Raw genomic sequence first — 15,943 nt, forward strand, 5'->3', positions numbered from 1 at the left:
CTAAAAAAACAGGAACAAACGACAGTACAATTCTGTAGCTAAAAAATAAAATTCACTGCTAATATTCTTGCTTAGTGAAGGACTAACGACAGATTATTAAAAATTTCTGTTAGCCACGAGCGATTTAATTAGCGAAGATATTCGTAGTTAATTTTAGTTTTTTTTTTTTTTTTTTTTGGTAATGTATAAAACTTAAGGATCATATAACTAAAATAACACTGGTAATGACCAATAAAATTAATCCTTCCTTCCATACCTTTTCTATGGTTTCATAGTCATTCCCGTTTATGACGTTATATAATATGCAATATGATTAAGGGTACTAGATCAGCGAGTTTATTATAATCTGAGTTTCGAATCATCCGCCACTAATAGCCTATTTGGCCAAGCTTTTTCATTCTTAAAAATACTTTTTTTTAAAGTGCTTTTTTTTCAAAGTTGAAGTATTTGGCCAAACTTTTGGAAGAAAAAAAAAGTATTTTTGAAGAGAAGCAGAAACAGTTTGGGAGAAGTAGAAAAAAGTAGTTTCTCTCCAAAAGTACTTTTTTGAAAAGCACTTTTAAGAAAAATACATTTAGAAGCAGTAAAAGGTAGAAATGGCGTGGGTGGCCAGTTTTTAAAATGTTATTTAGTATTTGGCCAGTAATTTCAATGTTGAGCATATATAGCCAGTACTTTGTTATAATTAATATGAATAGATGTTTTTACCATTTCTTCATCTCTTTTCTTTTAAACCCTCGCTTCTCTCCAGCACTTAAGCTCTCGTTTCTTCTCTGAAAATTTGTGTATTTAAAATCAATTGTGTGTTCCAAATATTTGTTGGGAAACACCTTTGTGAGTTGATTCTACAGATTTGGACCATTTTTGATCTAATTTGCTAGGGTTTGTCAAAAATTTACGAAGCCGATTTTGGAGAAGACGATCTCCCGGGCTTTGTTGATTTCGTGAAAATTGAATCAAATTAGCTACTGGGATTTGTTTGTACTGCTATTGGGAAGCTGTATTCCTTACTTGAGTTTGTTTTGTGGGGATTAAACGAGAATCAAATTCAGTTTCTGAAATGTCCTTAACTTCTGGACTTTAAGCGAAACAAGTAAATGCTAGGACATAATTTTCTAAACGTCCTGAAATATTAAACTAGGAATCTAATATTGAGGACAAACATTTCTGAAATGTCCTTAACTTCTGGACATTAAGCGAAACAAGTAAATATTAGGACATAATTTTCTAAACGTCCTGAAATATTGAACTAGGAATCTAATATTGAGGACAAAAGTTTCTGAAATGTCCTTAACTTCTGGATATTAAGTGAACCATGTCCTTAATATTTACACAACACTCATGAAGTTAAGGACACTATGTCCTTAACATCTACACTGCACACATGAAGTTAAGGACACCATATCCTTAACATTTACACTGTACATATGAAGTTAAGGACATGATGTCCTAAAGTTTAACAACAGAAGGTGCAAATACATGACACTTTGTCCTTAATATTTACACAGCACTCATGAAGTTAAGGATACTATGTCCTTAATATTTACACAGCACTCATGAAGTTAAGGACACCGTGTCCTTAACATTTACACTGTACATATGAAGTTAAGGGCATGATGTCCTAAAGTTTAAAACATAAGGTGTTAACTCAGGATACTCTGTCCTTAATATTTACACAACACTCATAAAGTTAATGACACCATGTCTAGCACAGGGGTATTTTTGTCTGGACGGGTAAAATTTTATTAAAGCACTGGCTAAAGAGTAAATACATTTTAAATAGTGGCTAAATAATAAATACAGCTCTAGTTAGTGGCTAACTGTGCACTTCCCCCCTAGTAAAAGTTTGGTCAAACATTAATTGCTACTCAGAAGTATTTTTCAAATTAATTAGTCAAGCACAAACTGCTTCTCACCAAAAATACTTTTGAGAAAACACTTATGAGAAAAAAACACTTCTCAAAATAAGCTAATTTTGAGTAGTTATAGCATTTTTGCACTTCTCAAAATAGTTATAGTATTTTTGAAGCTTGGCCAAACATGCTATGACTCTCGGTAGTTTCATGATTTAAAAGAAGAAGAAAAAAAAAACAAGAATCGTACAAACAGCAGACATGGCATATGGTTGTTGTTTTAAGAAATATTGTTTCTAACCTCAGTATAGTCATTCGTACAAGAGCTATATACACAAATAGTGAATACAACCATGCAAAGATTTCTCATGCAAAATGCTGATATTGAATCTATTGTCACCCCTCATAAGGGCCCTCATGCTATTCTCCAGGTACATAAATTAGCTACATGATTTGACATCTCTAAATTGATTGCCCAATTTTTCCAATCTATGTTGTCTATCTATAAATAATGAAAGAATTTGTATAAAACCCACAAAACATGCAGATATATCTCTATAATCAAAATTTTAGAACGTCAAAAATGGTTGTTTGTAACCAAAAAACGCATTGGTTCTTGGTCGTTTCCTTCTTGTTCTGCTTCTTCTTGATCACTTGTCAAGGTAAATAAAATCTATTTATTTATTTCTAGTTATCTCTCCTTGAATGGAGAAATAATCCATTTTTTCTAGAAAATATGTGCAAAGATCTTGTCATTAATCTAATCTAAGGTTTTTAAATTATTCTTCATATTCTTTTGTTTTATTTCTATTTTTGCAGCTAGGAATTTACGAATAGATCGTTATGAAGTTCAAAAGAGTGACCAAGAAATCCTTGTAAAGAATGAAGAGCAATCAAACTATAGAGACTCGGTAGCAATAGACGTAGATTACACTCCAGCCGGAAAGAAACCTCCAATTCATAATTAGGATGGAAAAAGTTTACAAACTTGGAAGTTATATCCCGAGACGAATCCCGAATTTGAAGTCTTTTGATTCTGTTTTTATATGTGTCATTTTTTCTTGCACATATATAGTCCGAGCTAGACTCAGTGAATTTCTGTCAAGGTTTTTGAGAAATTTTCTTTGGGAGTAAGATGAATATAGAATGAATGTCGAAGAGATTATGTACATATATATATATATATACATCTTTTGATGGATTATTTACAGGCTTTTACATTCATATGGATTTATGAAGTTTTTATGAAGATACACGAAGCTTCAAATAATAATATTGAGAGATGTTTATTTATTACTATTTGATAGTTTCACGAATTCAGATTTATTAAATACTCCTCTGAATTTGGTATCTATGTTATGAACAATGACTGCATTTTATTTGACTATCTCAGATGTATTTTCTCCTTTGTTGCATACTTACATTACATTTTTTACTTAGCAACTAGATAATTGGATGGTTGACTGTTTATGAACTCTTATTATTCTTTTGTTTGGAATAGAGAGAGGTAAAATAAGAGGAAAGTAAAAACTGAAAACAAACTCATGAACGATTAAAGAGACAGCTATAAAACTTCAAACAGCTTCAATTGGACAAGGACACAATTGTTCAGAGTTAAATATAATGTTACTATTCCAATTATAGTGCATTTATAGGGGTCGAAATATAAATGTGGAAGGCTTTATTTTTTCAAAGGAACAGATATCTCACCGATGAAAAACTGTAATCTTAAGGGGGCTAAGTGGATAAATGTCACGACCCAAAATTCGACTAGTCGTGATGGTACCTAACTCAACCCGCTAGGTAAGCCAATTATCAACTATCCAATTTCAATGAATTTAATAAGGCAATTAATTAAAAGAAAATATATGAAACCAATACATTTCCCTGAGAACTGGTAGTACAAATCATGAGCTTCTAAGAATAGAGTTTACAAAGCTGGTATGAAATAAATACATAATATGTTTGAAAAGTACATAAACAGAATTTTATGAATTTAAGGCTACCATGAACAAGAGGCACCTACAACCGGAACGCAGGTACACCTTCAGATCTAGCTCCCAACGAACACAGCAACATTAGCAACCAATTACATCTGCACGCAAGGTGCAGAAGTGTAGTATGAGCACAACTGACCACATGTACTCAATAAGTAACAAACATAACCTTAGGTTGAAAGTAGTGACGAGCTTGTACCAAGGTCAGAGTCCATCTCCAATAACCAACAACAGTTCATAACAACATAAACCAAGTAATAAAAGAAGTAACTCAAAGAATAAATGCTCAGCTATATCATGATTTTTGAAAATAATTCTGCCTTTCCGGTGTATCAGTGAAAATCCAAATCGTTTACCAAAAATATAAGTAAGTTGAAAACAGTAATTTTCCCAAAAATCATTTCCACAATAAATAAGATGTTTCATTTTCTTTCCAGATAGCCAGTGAAAAATGCATCATTATGCCCATAGGCCAGTAGGTGTAATAAGTCATGAATAACGTGATATCGTACAGCATGAGGAAAATGCGATGCAAATCAGTGATAAAGATCATATGCATACTCTCAGAGTATCATTTCACTCAGTCCCTCCAGTCACTCAGTCCTCCCAGTCACTCAGTTCTCAAAGGTCACTCAGTCCTCACAGTCACTCAGTCCTTCCAATCGCTCGGCACTCGGCACTTGCACTCAGTAGGTACCTGCGCTCACTGGGGGTGTGTACAGACTCCGGAGGGGCTCCTTCAGCCCAAGCGCTATAATCTGCACGGACAACTCACGTGTTGCACTGACAACTCATGTGCTATAGTATCAATATCTGTATCCGCACGGACAATTCACGTGTTATAATAAGCCAATCTGGCCTGCTGCGGCGGGTAGCCCGATCCCATAATAATAAAGTATATAAAGTCAATATGGCATGCTGCGTCGTGCAACCCGATCCCATAATTATCCTCACAATCAGGCCCTCGGCCTCACTCAGTCATCAATCTTTCCAATCTCTCGGGCTCACAATGTCATGAAAATAGCCCGAAAATGATAATATGATGTATCAATAAATAACAACAAAGACTAAGATATGATATGCAATGAAATAAATATGACTGAGTATGAATTTTCAATTTAAAACAAATAATTCACAGCAATATGACATCTGTGGGTCCCAATAATACTGGCACATAGCCTCAACATGATTTTTAATATAATTCTCAGCTAAATTTTTTCAACACATAAAACTGCATGGAAAATGCCAAGATTATTTGACTACAAAATTCTACGGAACAATTACGTCACAATTTCTATAGTGCACGCCCACATGCCCGTCACCTAGCATGTGCGACACCTCCAAACAATTCACATAATACGTATATTCAGGGTTCATACCCTCAGCTCCAAGATTAGAAGAGTTACTTACTTTGAACAAGCCAGATTCAATGTCGAGCAAGCTAAACAATGCTCCAGAAATTCCATTATGCGCGTATCAACTTCCAAACGGCTCGAATCTAGTCACAATTAATTTGATTCAGTCAATAAAAATTATTATAATTAATTCCATAAGAAAATACTAATTTTCCAATAAAAAGCCGAAATTAACTCAAAAATCGCCCATGGGACCCACATCTCGGAACCCGACAAAAGTTACAAAATAAAAACGGCCCTTCAACCACGAGTCCAACCATACAAATTTTACTCAAATCCGACATCAACTCGACCCTCAAATCTTCAAATTAAACCAAGAGAATTTTCACAATTTTCCAACTTAATTCACCAATTAAATAGTTAAAAACAACCGTGGATTCGAGTAATTTGACCAATATTGAGTTAAGAACACTTACCCCGTTACTTTTCTTGAAAATCTCCCAAAAATCGCCTATTCTCGAGCTCCAAATCGGTAAAAATGGATATTCAGAACTTAAACTCTCTACCAAGTCACTTCTTCTATGCGCTCGCGGACCAACTCACGTGATCGCGAAGCACAAATTTTCATTGCCCAAAATTAACTCTACGCGATCGCGTAGAAGGAAACCAGTGACAGAAAACCAGATTCTTCAGCTCGAATGCAAAGTCCAAAATTGATTTGTTAGCCGTCTGAAACTCACCCGAGGCCCCCGTGACCTCAACCAGATACACCAACAAGTCCTAAAACATGATTCGAACTTAGTCTCGAGCTGTCAAATCACATCAAACAACATCAAAAACATAAATCGTCACTCCAATTCAAGCCTAATGAAAAACTAACAATTTCCAACTTCTACCTTCAATGCCGAAACCTATCAAATCAAGTCCGATTGACCTCAAATGTTGCACACAAGTCATAAATGACATAATGGAGGTATTCTAATTTTCAGAATCGTATTTCGCTCCCGATATCAAAAAGTCAATCCCCCGGTCAAACTTCCAAACTTAAATTTCTATTTTAGTCATTTCAAAACTAATTTAGCTACGGGCTTCCAAATAATTTTCCGGACACACTCCTAAATCAAAAATCACCATACAGAGCTATTGGAATCATCAAAACTCTATTACGGGGTCGTTTACACATAAGTTGGCATCCAGTCACTATTTTAACCTAAGCTTTAATCCTTGGATTTCATTCTTCCAAACTAACTCCGAAATACCTGAAAACCTAAACCGACAATTCACACAAGTCATAATACATCGTATGAAGATATTCAAAACTTCAAATAGTAGAAAGGAGCATAAATGCCCAAAACGACCGGTCGGGTCGTTACAATAAAAGAGAAAATTGAGAGGCTCGTGCAACTACTTTAGTTTATTATATTCAAAAGTTGCTAATTTGTTATTTCCATTTTTAAGAAGAAAATAATAGTAGTTACGCCTCAATTCATTTAAACTCTTCTTAGTCCAATATTATATAAAATAAAACTCGACAAAAAGAAAATGTTTATCTGCACTATAAATCTCTATATTTTTTACTGGCATATAAAATCTCTAACAAAATAATATTAATATTAGGGGGGGGGGGGGGATGGCCATACGTCTGAAATCATAAGCCAATAAAGAAAACAATAAAAAGTACACTAAAATGTAAAATCTGATTAAATTCAATAGGTTTGCCAGCTTCTGAGTTGCTAACACAAATTATTCAAGCTTACCACAAACAGCTACTACAACTCAGCAAAATTTTTAACAATCAGAAACTTTTTCATAGAATAGTAAGGTTGCCTCAGCATCTAGAACATCTTTCTCAGAAACACTATGCACGTCGGTGTCTGAGATGCAAGACCACTGATCAACAGCAGATCCCAGTAGTCCTGCAGGATAGTCTTCGATTATTTTTGCTGTCACTCGTCTGTAAACAGTGTAATGCCCGCTACCAACTCTTCCAAAGTGCTGCACCACAGAGGCTAGTCGGTACATGTGATGTCCGGTTAGTGTTATTGGGGAAGCTTCACGCTGCAACGCAAAAGATAGAGGAGCAACATCGAGTGAGATTCATACTGAGTGGATGTAACTAAGCTAGATAAACATGAAACTAGATTGCTGGGAGGTTTTTATGTACATATTTGTTCATCATGAAGCTCAAATCCTGAAAGCAAATAGTAATGTAATCCAAAGCTCATTTCAGGATAGAGAATTAAATGCACAATAATAGACCACAGTAAAAACTGTACAAACACAAAACGCTGAGTAATCTGTAAATGTTAAAAGGCTCCAACATTAGTCTCTATCTGTTCGCACGAGGTTAGTACTATAAGCCATAAGGAGACATCATGGTATTCTGTTTGATCCTTACAATGTGACTATGTTTGGTTCAACAAGGGGTGCGGAACTGTTATGGAGGGAGTGGACGAATAAAATGAACACGAAACAGCAGAGCATAACAAGGAAAACAATGTTTCCCTACTTCTAAGTTAGTCTCCGTCCGTCCCTAAGAAGCTAGTACTGTAATTAGACATAGTTAAATTCTGGTTTGATCCTTAAAATATGACTGTTAGCTTCAAACGAAGTTAAGAAACTCCGGGATCAGATGGGAAGAAGTGATCAATAACCGTCTACTAGTTTCCTTTTGAAAAGCTTTTTATGCCTAATCGTGAATCAAGAGATTCACAAACGTTAGTCCAATGACAAGGATGGTATCTTTTTGTCTAATGCTCTCTTCTATGCCTCAATATCTAGCAAGTTGGGGTTAGCTATTTGAATCCTCACTGTCCATGTCGCTCCTTAAATTATCTACATAGTTTCTCCATTAGTTCCTCAGAATATCACAAAGTTTAAATGGAGCGACATGGACAATGAGGATTCAAATAGCCAACCCCAACTTGCAACGGATTGAAGCGTAGTTGTTGTATTCCTCAGACTATCACAAGATTGGAGTATAAACACAGTGATTAATTAGCAACAAGCCTCACATCCTGAGTTGAGATTTTCTGGACGGCAAGCATGAGATATGAGTACTTTACTCAGGAAAAGTACTACTTGAAAGTTTCCCTCCAGCGATAGAGATCCCACTACCAACTTAAAGCTACACAGCGCAAATTCACTTCGAGAGTAGGTGGTCATGGAATGGATAGAATCATTATGCATATCAAACTTTAAGCATGAAGATTCAAATACACAGTAAAACCATGTAGCCCAATCATTGAGATTATCTACCTAAGGCGAGCAACCAACCAACCTGATTTTCAGAATGTGGAGGCAGCTGATTTAAGCTCGTCTCCTTGTAGCCTTCTGTCTCGAGCAAAGTTGATATTGACTTTGGTGTGTTAACACCACATTTATTTGAGATACACAAATCAGCCGTATCTTCTACTTCTGTAGAATACTTTCTTTCACTCTGGGTACTGCAATTTAACATCTCGTTATTATCCTGCAGATTTAAGTAATTAAACAAAGGGAAAGACTGCTGCTGATGCTTTATTTTCCCTATTTGCAGTTTCTCTTCCCAATTCTTTGTCCCCACTCCATTCTTCACAAAGGGAGCCAAGTCCAAAATCAATGGAAACGAAATATGTCCCTGAACACAAAATTCAAACATCGAAGATTTAAAACGCAGCAAAATGCACCAAAGCATAGAATAAGATTTCAACATCAAAGAACAACTCCATATTTAGGTTGTCCCCTAGGTTCAGAGATGAACATCTGGGTGACGATAGAAATTACGTAGTAATTGAAGTCAGTAGGTCCAAGGCTACAGTCAAGATTTAGAAGCCAAATGGTGTAGTTCTGAAAGTTTGAAGTTGGTCCTACGCAACTAGAAAGCTGATATAGCATTCAAACATACGAAAGAAAGGAATGATCTTCTAAAGAGATGGACATAATCTTGGGACAGCCAAAAGTAGATAGGGGTGTCCTCTATTTCTGTTGGAGGATTCTGTAACTGTGCAATAGGGCATAGAAAATGCATCTATAATAACATCCTTATTTTGGATAGGCAACTGTGGTAACGTTTCTCATTAGAAGCATCTCTATCCAAGCAACTTCTTTAGGAACGGTATACAGAGTCAAGATCTGAAGATAAACTGCAAATCTAAAAAAGAACAAGGTTAGGTAACGTATATGCAAGGGTGAGCTCAACTTGAAACACAAGGGGAAAAGAAAAAAAGAGAAAGTAACATCAGTCAGTGAACCCAATAGGCAGGAGCAGCCAGTAAATGGAAACTTCAGAATCCGACATGAAAGAAATCAAAAAGACCAGAGTCTTCTAACTGGTTCAAATCAATCTATAAAAGAGGAGGTAAGGCATTTCCTGGGGCGAGAATGGTAAGAACAACAAACAAAAAAGAACAAATAAGACATGGCTAAGAGTTGAATGAAGTAAAAAACAAAGTGCATGATGCAAGCAAGCCATGAATCATTCTAGGCATACCATATGCTAAAATTGGGTAAGCTTTTTCTTCTAGTCTTATATAGAACAGAGTAGGCCACAACACATTCGTGCTGTCTTGCGAAGACATTAGCTATTAAGGGAAAAGCGGGAAACTGACAAAGGAGAACGACAGTGACAGAGATCATTATGGAGACGTGATGCATAACCAAGATTGAATATTAATTGATTTTGGAGAGGGATGTTCTAAGTAATGCAGAGACTACTCTACAGATGAGGATTCCAATGATTCCAATTAGACAACGGAAATGCAGAAAGCAGCTAGATCATATATAGAGTAGCAGAAATTTAAGGACTTAGAAAGTTCATAGGCATCTCATGGGGATCTTATGAGGACAGACGGGGCAATCAGTAACGCAAACTGAAAATAGATGGCTAGGTAATTGAAACAAATGAAGTGTCAAACAAAAAAGAGGGGAATTAATCAACAAGAGCAGGAAATAAAAAGGTTGAAGTGCAACATAAACTATGACAGGATATAGGTGAATGGAAAATCAATAACAGTGGATGAAACAGTCTATGTTCAAGTACACTATGCCGTCTACCAGAACCTCATCTGGGGGTGTTCCTTCTTATTTTCTTTGTTCTTTTTCTGATGAAAGGTGATATTTACCTCATGTGCTGGTGTTCTTGTTCTAATAAATATCTACTTATCAAATGAACAAAAACTGTATGCCAAAATATCAGTACCTGAAGTTTGACCAGTTCTCCAAATACGTTTATAGAAGCGCGTTGTAAATGAAGACAGAGAACCTGCAACGTGGCACAACTGTAAGCACATGCAAAAAAAAGACAACAAATAGCAATACACGACAAAACCATTAAATGACTAAGAGCTGAAGCACCAAGTCTTAAAATTGAATCATGTTTGGATATCAAGAAACTAGTCCCTCGTTAGATCATTCTCCTCTGATCCTAAATTTAGTAGCATGTAAGCACTTAACAACGTTATTGCTTGCCCACCCTTATTTTCCTCCCTTTTGATTTTGTTGACAGCTATGTGGTCAATCCTTTCAATGAAGTAAATAACCTGTTTTTAGCACTTTCAGTTCTTATTTGAAGAAAATGGCACTACCAACCATACCTTAGGACTCCGGCCAATACTGAGTTGCTTGAAAGTGCGTGAGAAGTTATTTGACCATGGTAATCTTGCAAGGCATGCTAGCTCTTTGCAATCACATGAATCTTCCTCATTGCACAGCTTAAGTTTTTCAACTATAGCCTGAGAACAAATTGCTTCTAGTTATACAGATACTAGAAAAGGACCACAAATTTGTTAAAAACAGAAACCTCAGAGGGGAACCAGTGACCAAATTCCCACCAAATGGAGGAATATTAGAGAAATGTTACCTAGGCCATATAAGCTCTTTTCAACCTATAGACTACAGCCATAAGCTTCAAGGTTAAGATAGTATGCTAAACTAAGATTTGTTAACCAAGATTACCTCATTTTCATCCATGGCAGAGACAAACTTTACGGCAGCAATATGCCAACAGTGGCTGCACTTATAGTTTTCAAGTTTTTCTGCAACAAAGAACTGCTTCAGGCAATGCTCCACGGAACACCCCGGCATCTAACATTTTATTTGCAGAAAGAATCACCATGAATATGGAATCAAATTAAGGCACATAAACATATGACAATAGAGTTTTAAACTTACGACAGCCCCACTGCTGCTTAACACTGGTACAAGATGCAAGCTATGAAACAACTGAAAATCCAGAGAGATCTGAAGAAAAACAACAGAACGTGAATAAGTCAATTAAGGAATGAAGATCCAGAAGATATAGCGCAAATCCAAAGGTAAAGAGATCATAATACATGATATCATTAAATTTACAGCTTACTTTACAAAGTAAAAGGTCCAACCTTGAAACTCATATATAGTCTCGTTAGCTCCACTTACAAGATAATGACCTAAATGGTAGAATTTTGCCATATATTATGCACGGAAGAAGGACTAAAAACTATTGAAGCGGCATGTTGATGAGAAAATAAGAGTACTTTCACAATCATATCCTCCAAGGAAGTTAAAGAGCAAAGCCAGCAAAACTAGAGACAAAATCATCCAAAAAGACCTAATAAGATGGCATAAAATGTAAGATAGGACTCTTTATTAAGTTTTAACTTACAACGTACTATTGATATCCATTAGTTAATGGTTTTCTTGATAACTTCTCCATTAGTTAATAATATCTTCCCTTTTACAGCAACTTGAAACCAAAGGCTCAGATTGCATGTGTGCCTAAGCTAGCAGTGCAAAGCAACTACATAATCTTCCTTGTAAATATAGCAAACATGTTCCATGATGTGCAGAAAGAAACAGCAGTTGGATAATTGAATTGTATGATTGTAAATGTTCTTTCAAGTACCATTCAACCTGAAACGAACAACTTTGGCAGGTTAAAAAGCTACCAAGAATCCCATCAAAAGGTCCAAGAAAACTTTGCTGCCATCTCTCCTGTTCGCTTTCTCCTTCCATCCTTTGCATTACAATCCTACAATTAGGAAGTGTAGCTACATCCGCCAAAGAGCTGTGATCATGAACATAAGATTCTGACAATTCGGCTCTTAAAGAAGATAAAAGATGGGAGAGTGCTTCCTCTGCATCCTACACTTCAAAAATATGTTAGTTAATACACTAATCAAAAATATGTTAGTTAATACACTAATACTAGTGATGAACTGATGATTGTCCGAATACGAAGAAAATAATTACCTGCTGGCTAGTTAGATTAAAATTAGGAATGTAACTAGTCATGGCATGCATCAATCTCCGTGGACTTAGAACAGCTCTTCCATGTCGTGCAATACATAATTCTGCAAAACATCACAACAATCTTCTCATTAAACATTTAACATTACTTGTGACAGGGAGGAGTCTTACCCTTCACGTTTACTTCTTGAAGCAAAAAGTATCTCTGATTAGGAGTAACAAACGTAAAAGAGTGGACATCTTCACTCTCCCGTAGGTAAGAGGAGGTAAGTACCGATACCCCCTACCCCCCCCCCTTCATGTGCCTAATAATTTTTTTTTATATCAATTCACAATGTAGGGTCAATCCCTAACCAATTCCCCCCACCCCAAAAATACCTCAAGGCAGCTTTTCCTAAGAAGATGATTTATACATAATTCAACAGAACCATGGTTCCAAGATATTATCCGGGGCAAAAGCGGATTAAGTATTCTAACCAAAAGATTGAAGCTTTCAACTTCTTCCCCCTAATCTCAGAGACTAACAAATCAAGATAAATACCTCATACCTTCCCTTAAGGGCTACAACTCTCTTCGTTGTAATAACTATTCCAGAATAAGAAGATATACAAGAAGAATCCAACCCAATTTCAAAAACACAAACTCTCCTTTTCCTGACAAAATCAAACATAAAATGCTGGAATGATATAAACAATACAGTCGCCATTTCCAACTTGCAGCTTTTTGGTCTTTCATATAACTACAAGCATCCATTCTCTTCTTGGTAGTGCTCGCCACACCCTTCGACGTATAACCATTCTGTGCATACTCGGCTGTGCTTCATCAATCCATAATTAGCTAAAATGCAATTAACCGATCTAAAACATCATGCTTTTATGCCTTAAACTCTACCTCCCTATCAGTTCTACAAGCACAAGATTTTCTCCATTTTCATTTAGTATCCAAGTTTGCATTTGAGTAGAACTCAAATAGTTGTCTATTCATACAAGTCCAACCAACATAATTCTACAATGTCAAACTTCAAACACACCTTGTACGAGCGAAGCCAAAGTAGCAATAACTGGCAAGTCTACACTTCCTTCCATTGATGAACCCTCACATTCTTCCACAACTTGCTCAAGAAATTTGCTAAAGCTCTTACAGCTAGCTAAAGCCTGATCCCAAAAACAAAAATCAAACCTTTATCAAATATATTCATCAAAAACCGCATGCTTACAAAAATTAAGACTAACCAATCAGAAATAAATTTGCTAAAACTCAGACAGCCAGCTAAAAAATAAACATCTATTCAAGTATATTCACAAAATCCCTCTTATTTACAATAACTAAAACAACAAATTTAACAAAACTCAAGAAAAGATGGATTTAGTATATTCATCAAAAACCTCTTATTTATAATAATTGAGACAACCCCATTAACCAAATTCAAGAAAAGGTAGATTTTATAAATTAAAAAATCTGATCTTTACCTGTAAAACAACATTCAGGAAGCAATTATTTCCAAGATTTTGCAATCCAGGTATTGTCCAATAATAACTGTTCGAACTATGCTTCTCTGATACCATGAAGTTTCTGAGTTTGCCATCTTTAATTGCAAATATGAAACCAGCAACACTTAGTAGAGTAGCAGCAACTGAGACTTGAACCCCATGAGCAGTGACCCAATGGGATTTAAACCCATGTTTGAATTTGTTTACAAGCGAATAAGAATCTATATTTCCATGAATTTTCATTGTTATAGTATTGTCAATTTCCAAAATTTTGTAGGAGATATCTGATCTCTATTTCAAGACCTTGTTTATGGAAGAGTAATAAGAATTCATAGAGCAGTGGCAGGTTAAACCCCTCATAGTCCTCATGGCCGCTTCGTTTTCCGCTTCTTTTTTCCTTTTTTTGTTGCCATTTTCTGCTTATTGTAAATTTGCCTTTTTCTATTCCTTAGGAAAAATATAAATAAAATGGAGTGATGAAAATGAGAATGGTCAGTCCCTCTATCTGATTTTATTTCACTTTTTTGGTTAAGTAATAGTCATTTGTTTGTTCTAGTTTGTTTTGATACGAAATTTAAGGGAAAAAAGATGAGTAAAACTTACGAATATTAAATATGTCGTAATATTTAATTATGTAAAAAATTAACTTAAATAATCACTCACTCAACGACTTAAACTAAAAAAAAAACTGACAAATGTATAATATTTATATTATTTATGTCTAATATGTATTTAATCGTATACAATAAGTATATAATCTATTATCGGTTAGTAAAAGTAACAGTAAACCTCGTCCAACTATTTATTACAAGATGTTTAAAACTTGTAATCTTAAACAATTGTTATAATATTTATGTTATTATAAAAGCTTATTACGAAAAAAATACGTTATTTTTGAACGAATTAATAAAAATTAATGTGCAAATCAACATCCTTTAACGTACACAAATATGAAGAACCAACATACGAGAGATGTAATATCTCTTGATCTCTTGAACTAGTGGGTTTTTAAAAATGAGAAAGGTATGTCGCTCAATATGATTTCATTCCTTTTTTTTAAGGTCAAATAGTAGTAAAATATATGTATTTATGCAGTGCAGAATTGTGCAAAATGACACTTAGAGCCCGTTTGGACATAAGAAAAAATTTATTTTTTTCGAAATTTTTTTATTTTTTTTCGAAATCAGTGTTTGACCATAAATTTTTAAATTTTCACTTGAACATGAATTTTGAAATTTTTTCGAAAATTTAAAAAACTCCAAAAAACTATTTTTCAAATTTTTACTCAGATCACTCACAAAACTTCAAAAATAACTCAAAATTATATTCATGTCCAAACACAACTCTAGTTTTCAAATACCATTTTCACTTGAAAAAAAAAATCACTTTTTCCGGAATTCTACCATTCTTATGTCCAAACACCCACGTAATATCTATTACTACTTCCATCCCGTCGTTCAAATTTCGAAAGTCAAAATGAGCTTCTTTTTTTTGTTGTATTTTTATATGTTCTGGATTGTTATAATATTGTGACTTACAATATCTTTTACATAGTTTTTATATGTGTATATTTGCTTTCAAAAAAGCTAACGTTTTATGTCTGAATTCATAGTCAAAATTAAAAATTTGAACTCTCAAAATTTAAACAGCGCCACATAAATTAGGACATATGGAATAATATGATAAACCAATATATAAGTTGGAGTGTAACCATGAATTTTGAAAAATGCCATATGACTAATTCCATCGTATCAAATTTGCAAAAGCACTACGTAAGCAAGTAGAACACCCTGAACTGCTATTCATGATCAGGTCATGCATTATGGAATCAAATTTTTTCATATAATCCAGAATATTATGTTACCAAAAAAGTACTAAGCCATCGGGACGAGGCCAGATTTTTCATTGGGAATTCAGCTTTGTAGACGTAGGCTATACCACATTTTTATTTCAAGTCAAGATATTCAACCCTTATATTTATCATGAATTTTATTATTTTAACTTGTAATATACATATCTAAATAAGTAAATTTTTTTAGGAA

General features: G+C 34.7%; 1 protein-coding gene and 1 long non-coding RNA gene across 3 annotated transcripts; one reads left to right on the top strand and one right to left on the bottom strand.

Moving 5' to 3' along the window:
• Positions 1–2,380: 2,380 nt before the first annotated feature.
• Positions 2,381–3,152, top strand: LOC104106023 (uncharacterized). Its single transcript, XR_688469.4, has 2 exons — positions 2,381–2,515; positions 2,673–3,152. It is a non-coding gene; the product is annotated as an uncharacterized lncRNA (long non-coding RNA).
• A 3,712-nt stretch (positions 3,153–6,864) lies between these two features.
• Positions 6,865–14,329, bottom strand: LOC104106024 (ubiquitin carboxyl-terminal hydrolase 27). Of its 2 annotated transcripts, XM_009614482.4 has the most exons (10): positions 13,881–14,329; positions 13,442–13,565; positions 12,415–12,515; positions 12,076–12,306; positions 11,356–11,424; positions 11,140–11,268; positions 10,779–10,916; positions 10,385–10,447; positions 8,486–8,824; positions 6,865–7,263 (listed from the first exon to the last, which is right to left on the bottom strand). In XM_009614482.4, the coding sequence occupies exons 1-10, from the start codon at positions 14,142–14,144 to the stop codon at positions 6,994–6,996; spliced, it is 1,728 nt and encodes a 575-aa protein (XP_009612777.1). In that variant the 5' UTR covers positions 14,145–14,329; the 3' UTR covers positions 6,865–6,993. The 2 variants fall into 2 exon arrangements, with proteins under 2 accessions (XP_009612777.1, XP_018629609.1); XM_018774093.3 differs by lacking the exon at positions 12,076–12,306.
• Positions 14,330–15,943: the final 1,614 nt, after the last annotated feature.

This window comes from Nicotiana tomentosiformis, chromosome 5 (genome assembly GCF_000390325.3).
Source record: "Nicotiana tomentosiformis chromosome 5, ASM39032v3, whole genome shotgun sequence".
Taxonomy (NCBI): domain Eukaryota; kingdom Viridiplantae; phylum Streptophyta; class Magnoliopsida; order Solanales; family Solanaceae; genus Nicotiana; species Nicotiana tomentosiformis.

What these genes read in the sequence shown, in the direction of transcription:
- LOC104106024 (XM_009614482.4), bottom strand. Translation starts at nt 14,144, where the DNA reads ATGAAAATTCATGGAAATATAGATTCTTATTCGCTTGTAAACAAATTC. An exon ending in TTTGGCTTCGCTCGTACAAG is followed by an intron (nt 12,516 to 13,441) that starts GTGTGTTTGAAG and finishes GATGTTTTGCAG; the next exon opens with AATTATGTATTGCACGACAT. An exon ending in CTCCACATTCTGAAAATCAG is followed by an intron (nt 7,264 to 8,485) that starts GTTGGTTGGTTG and finishes TTTGCGTTGCAG; the next exon opens with CGTGAAGCTTCCCCAATAAC.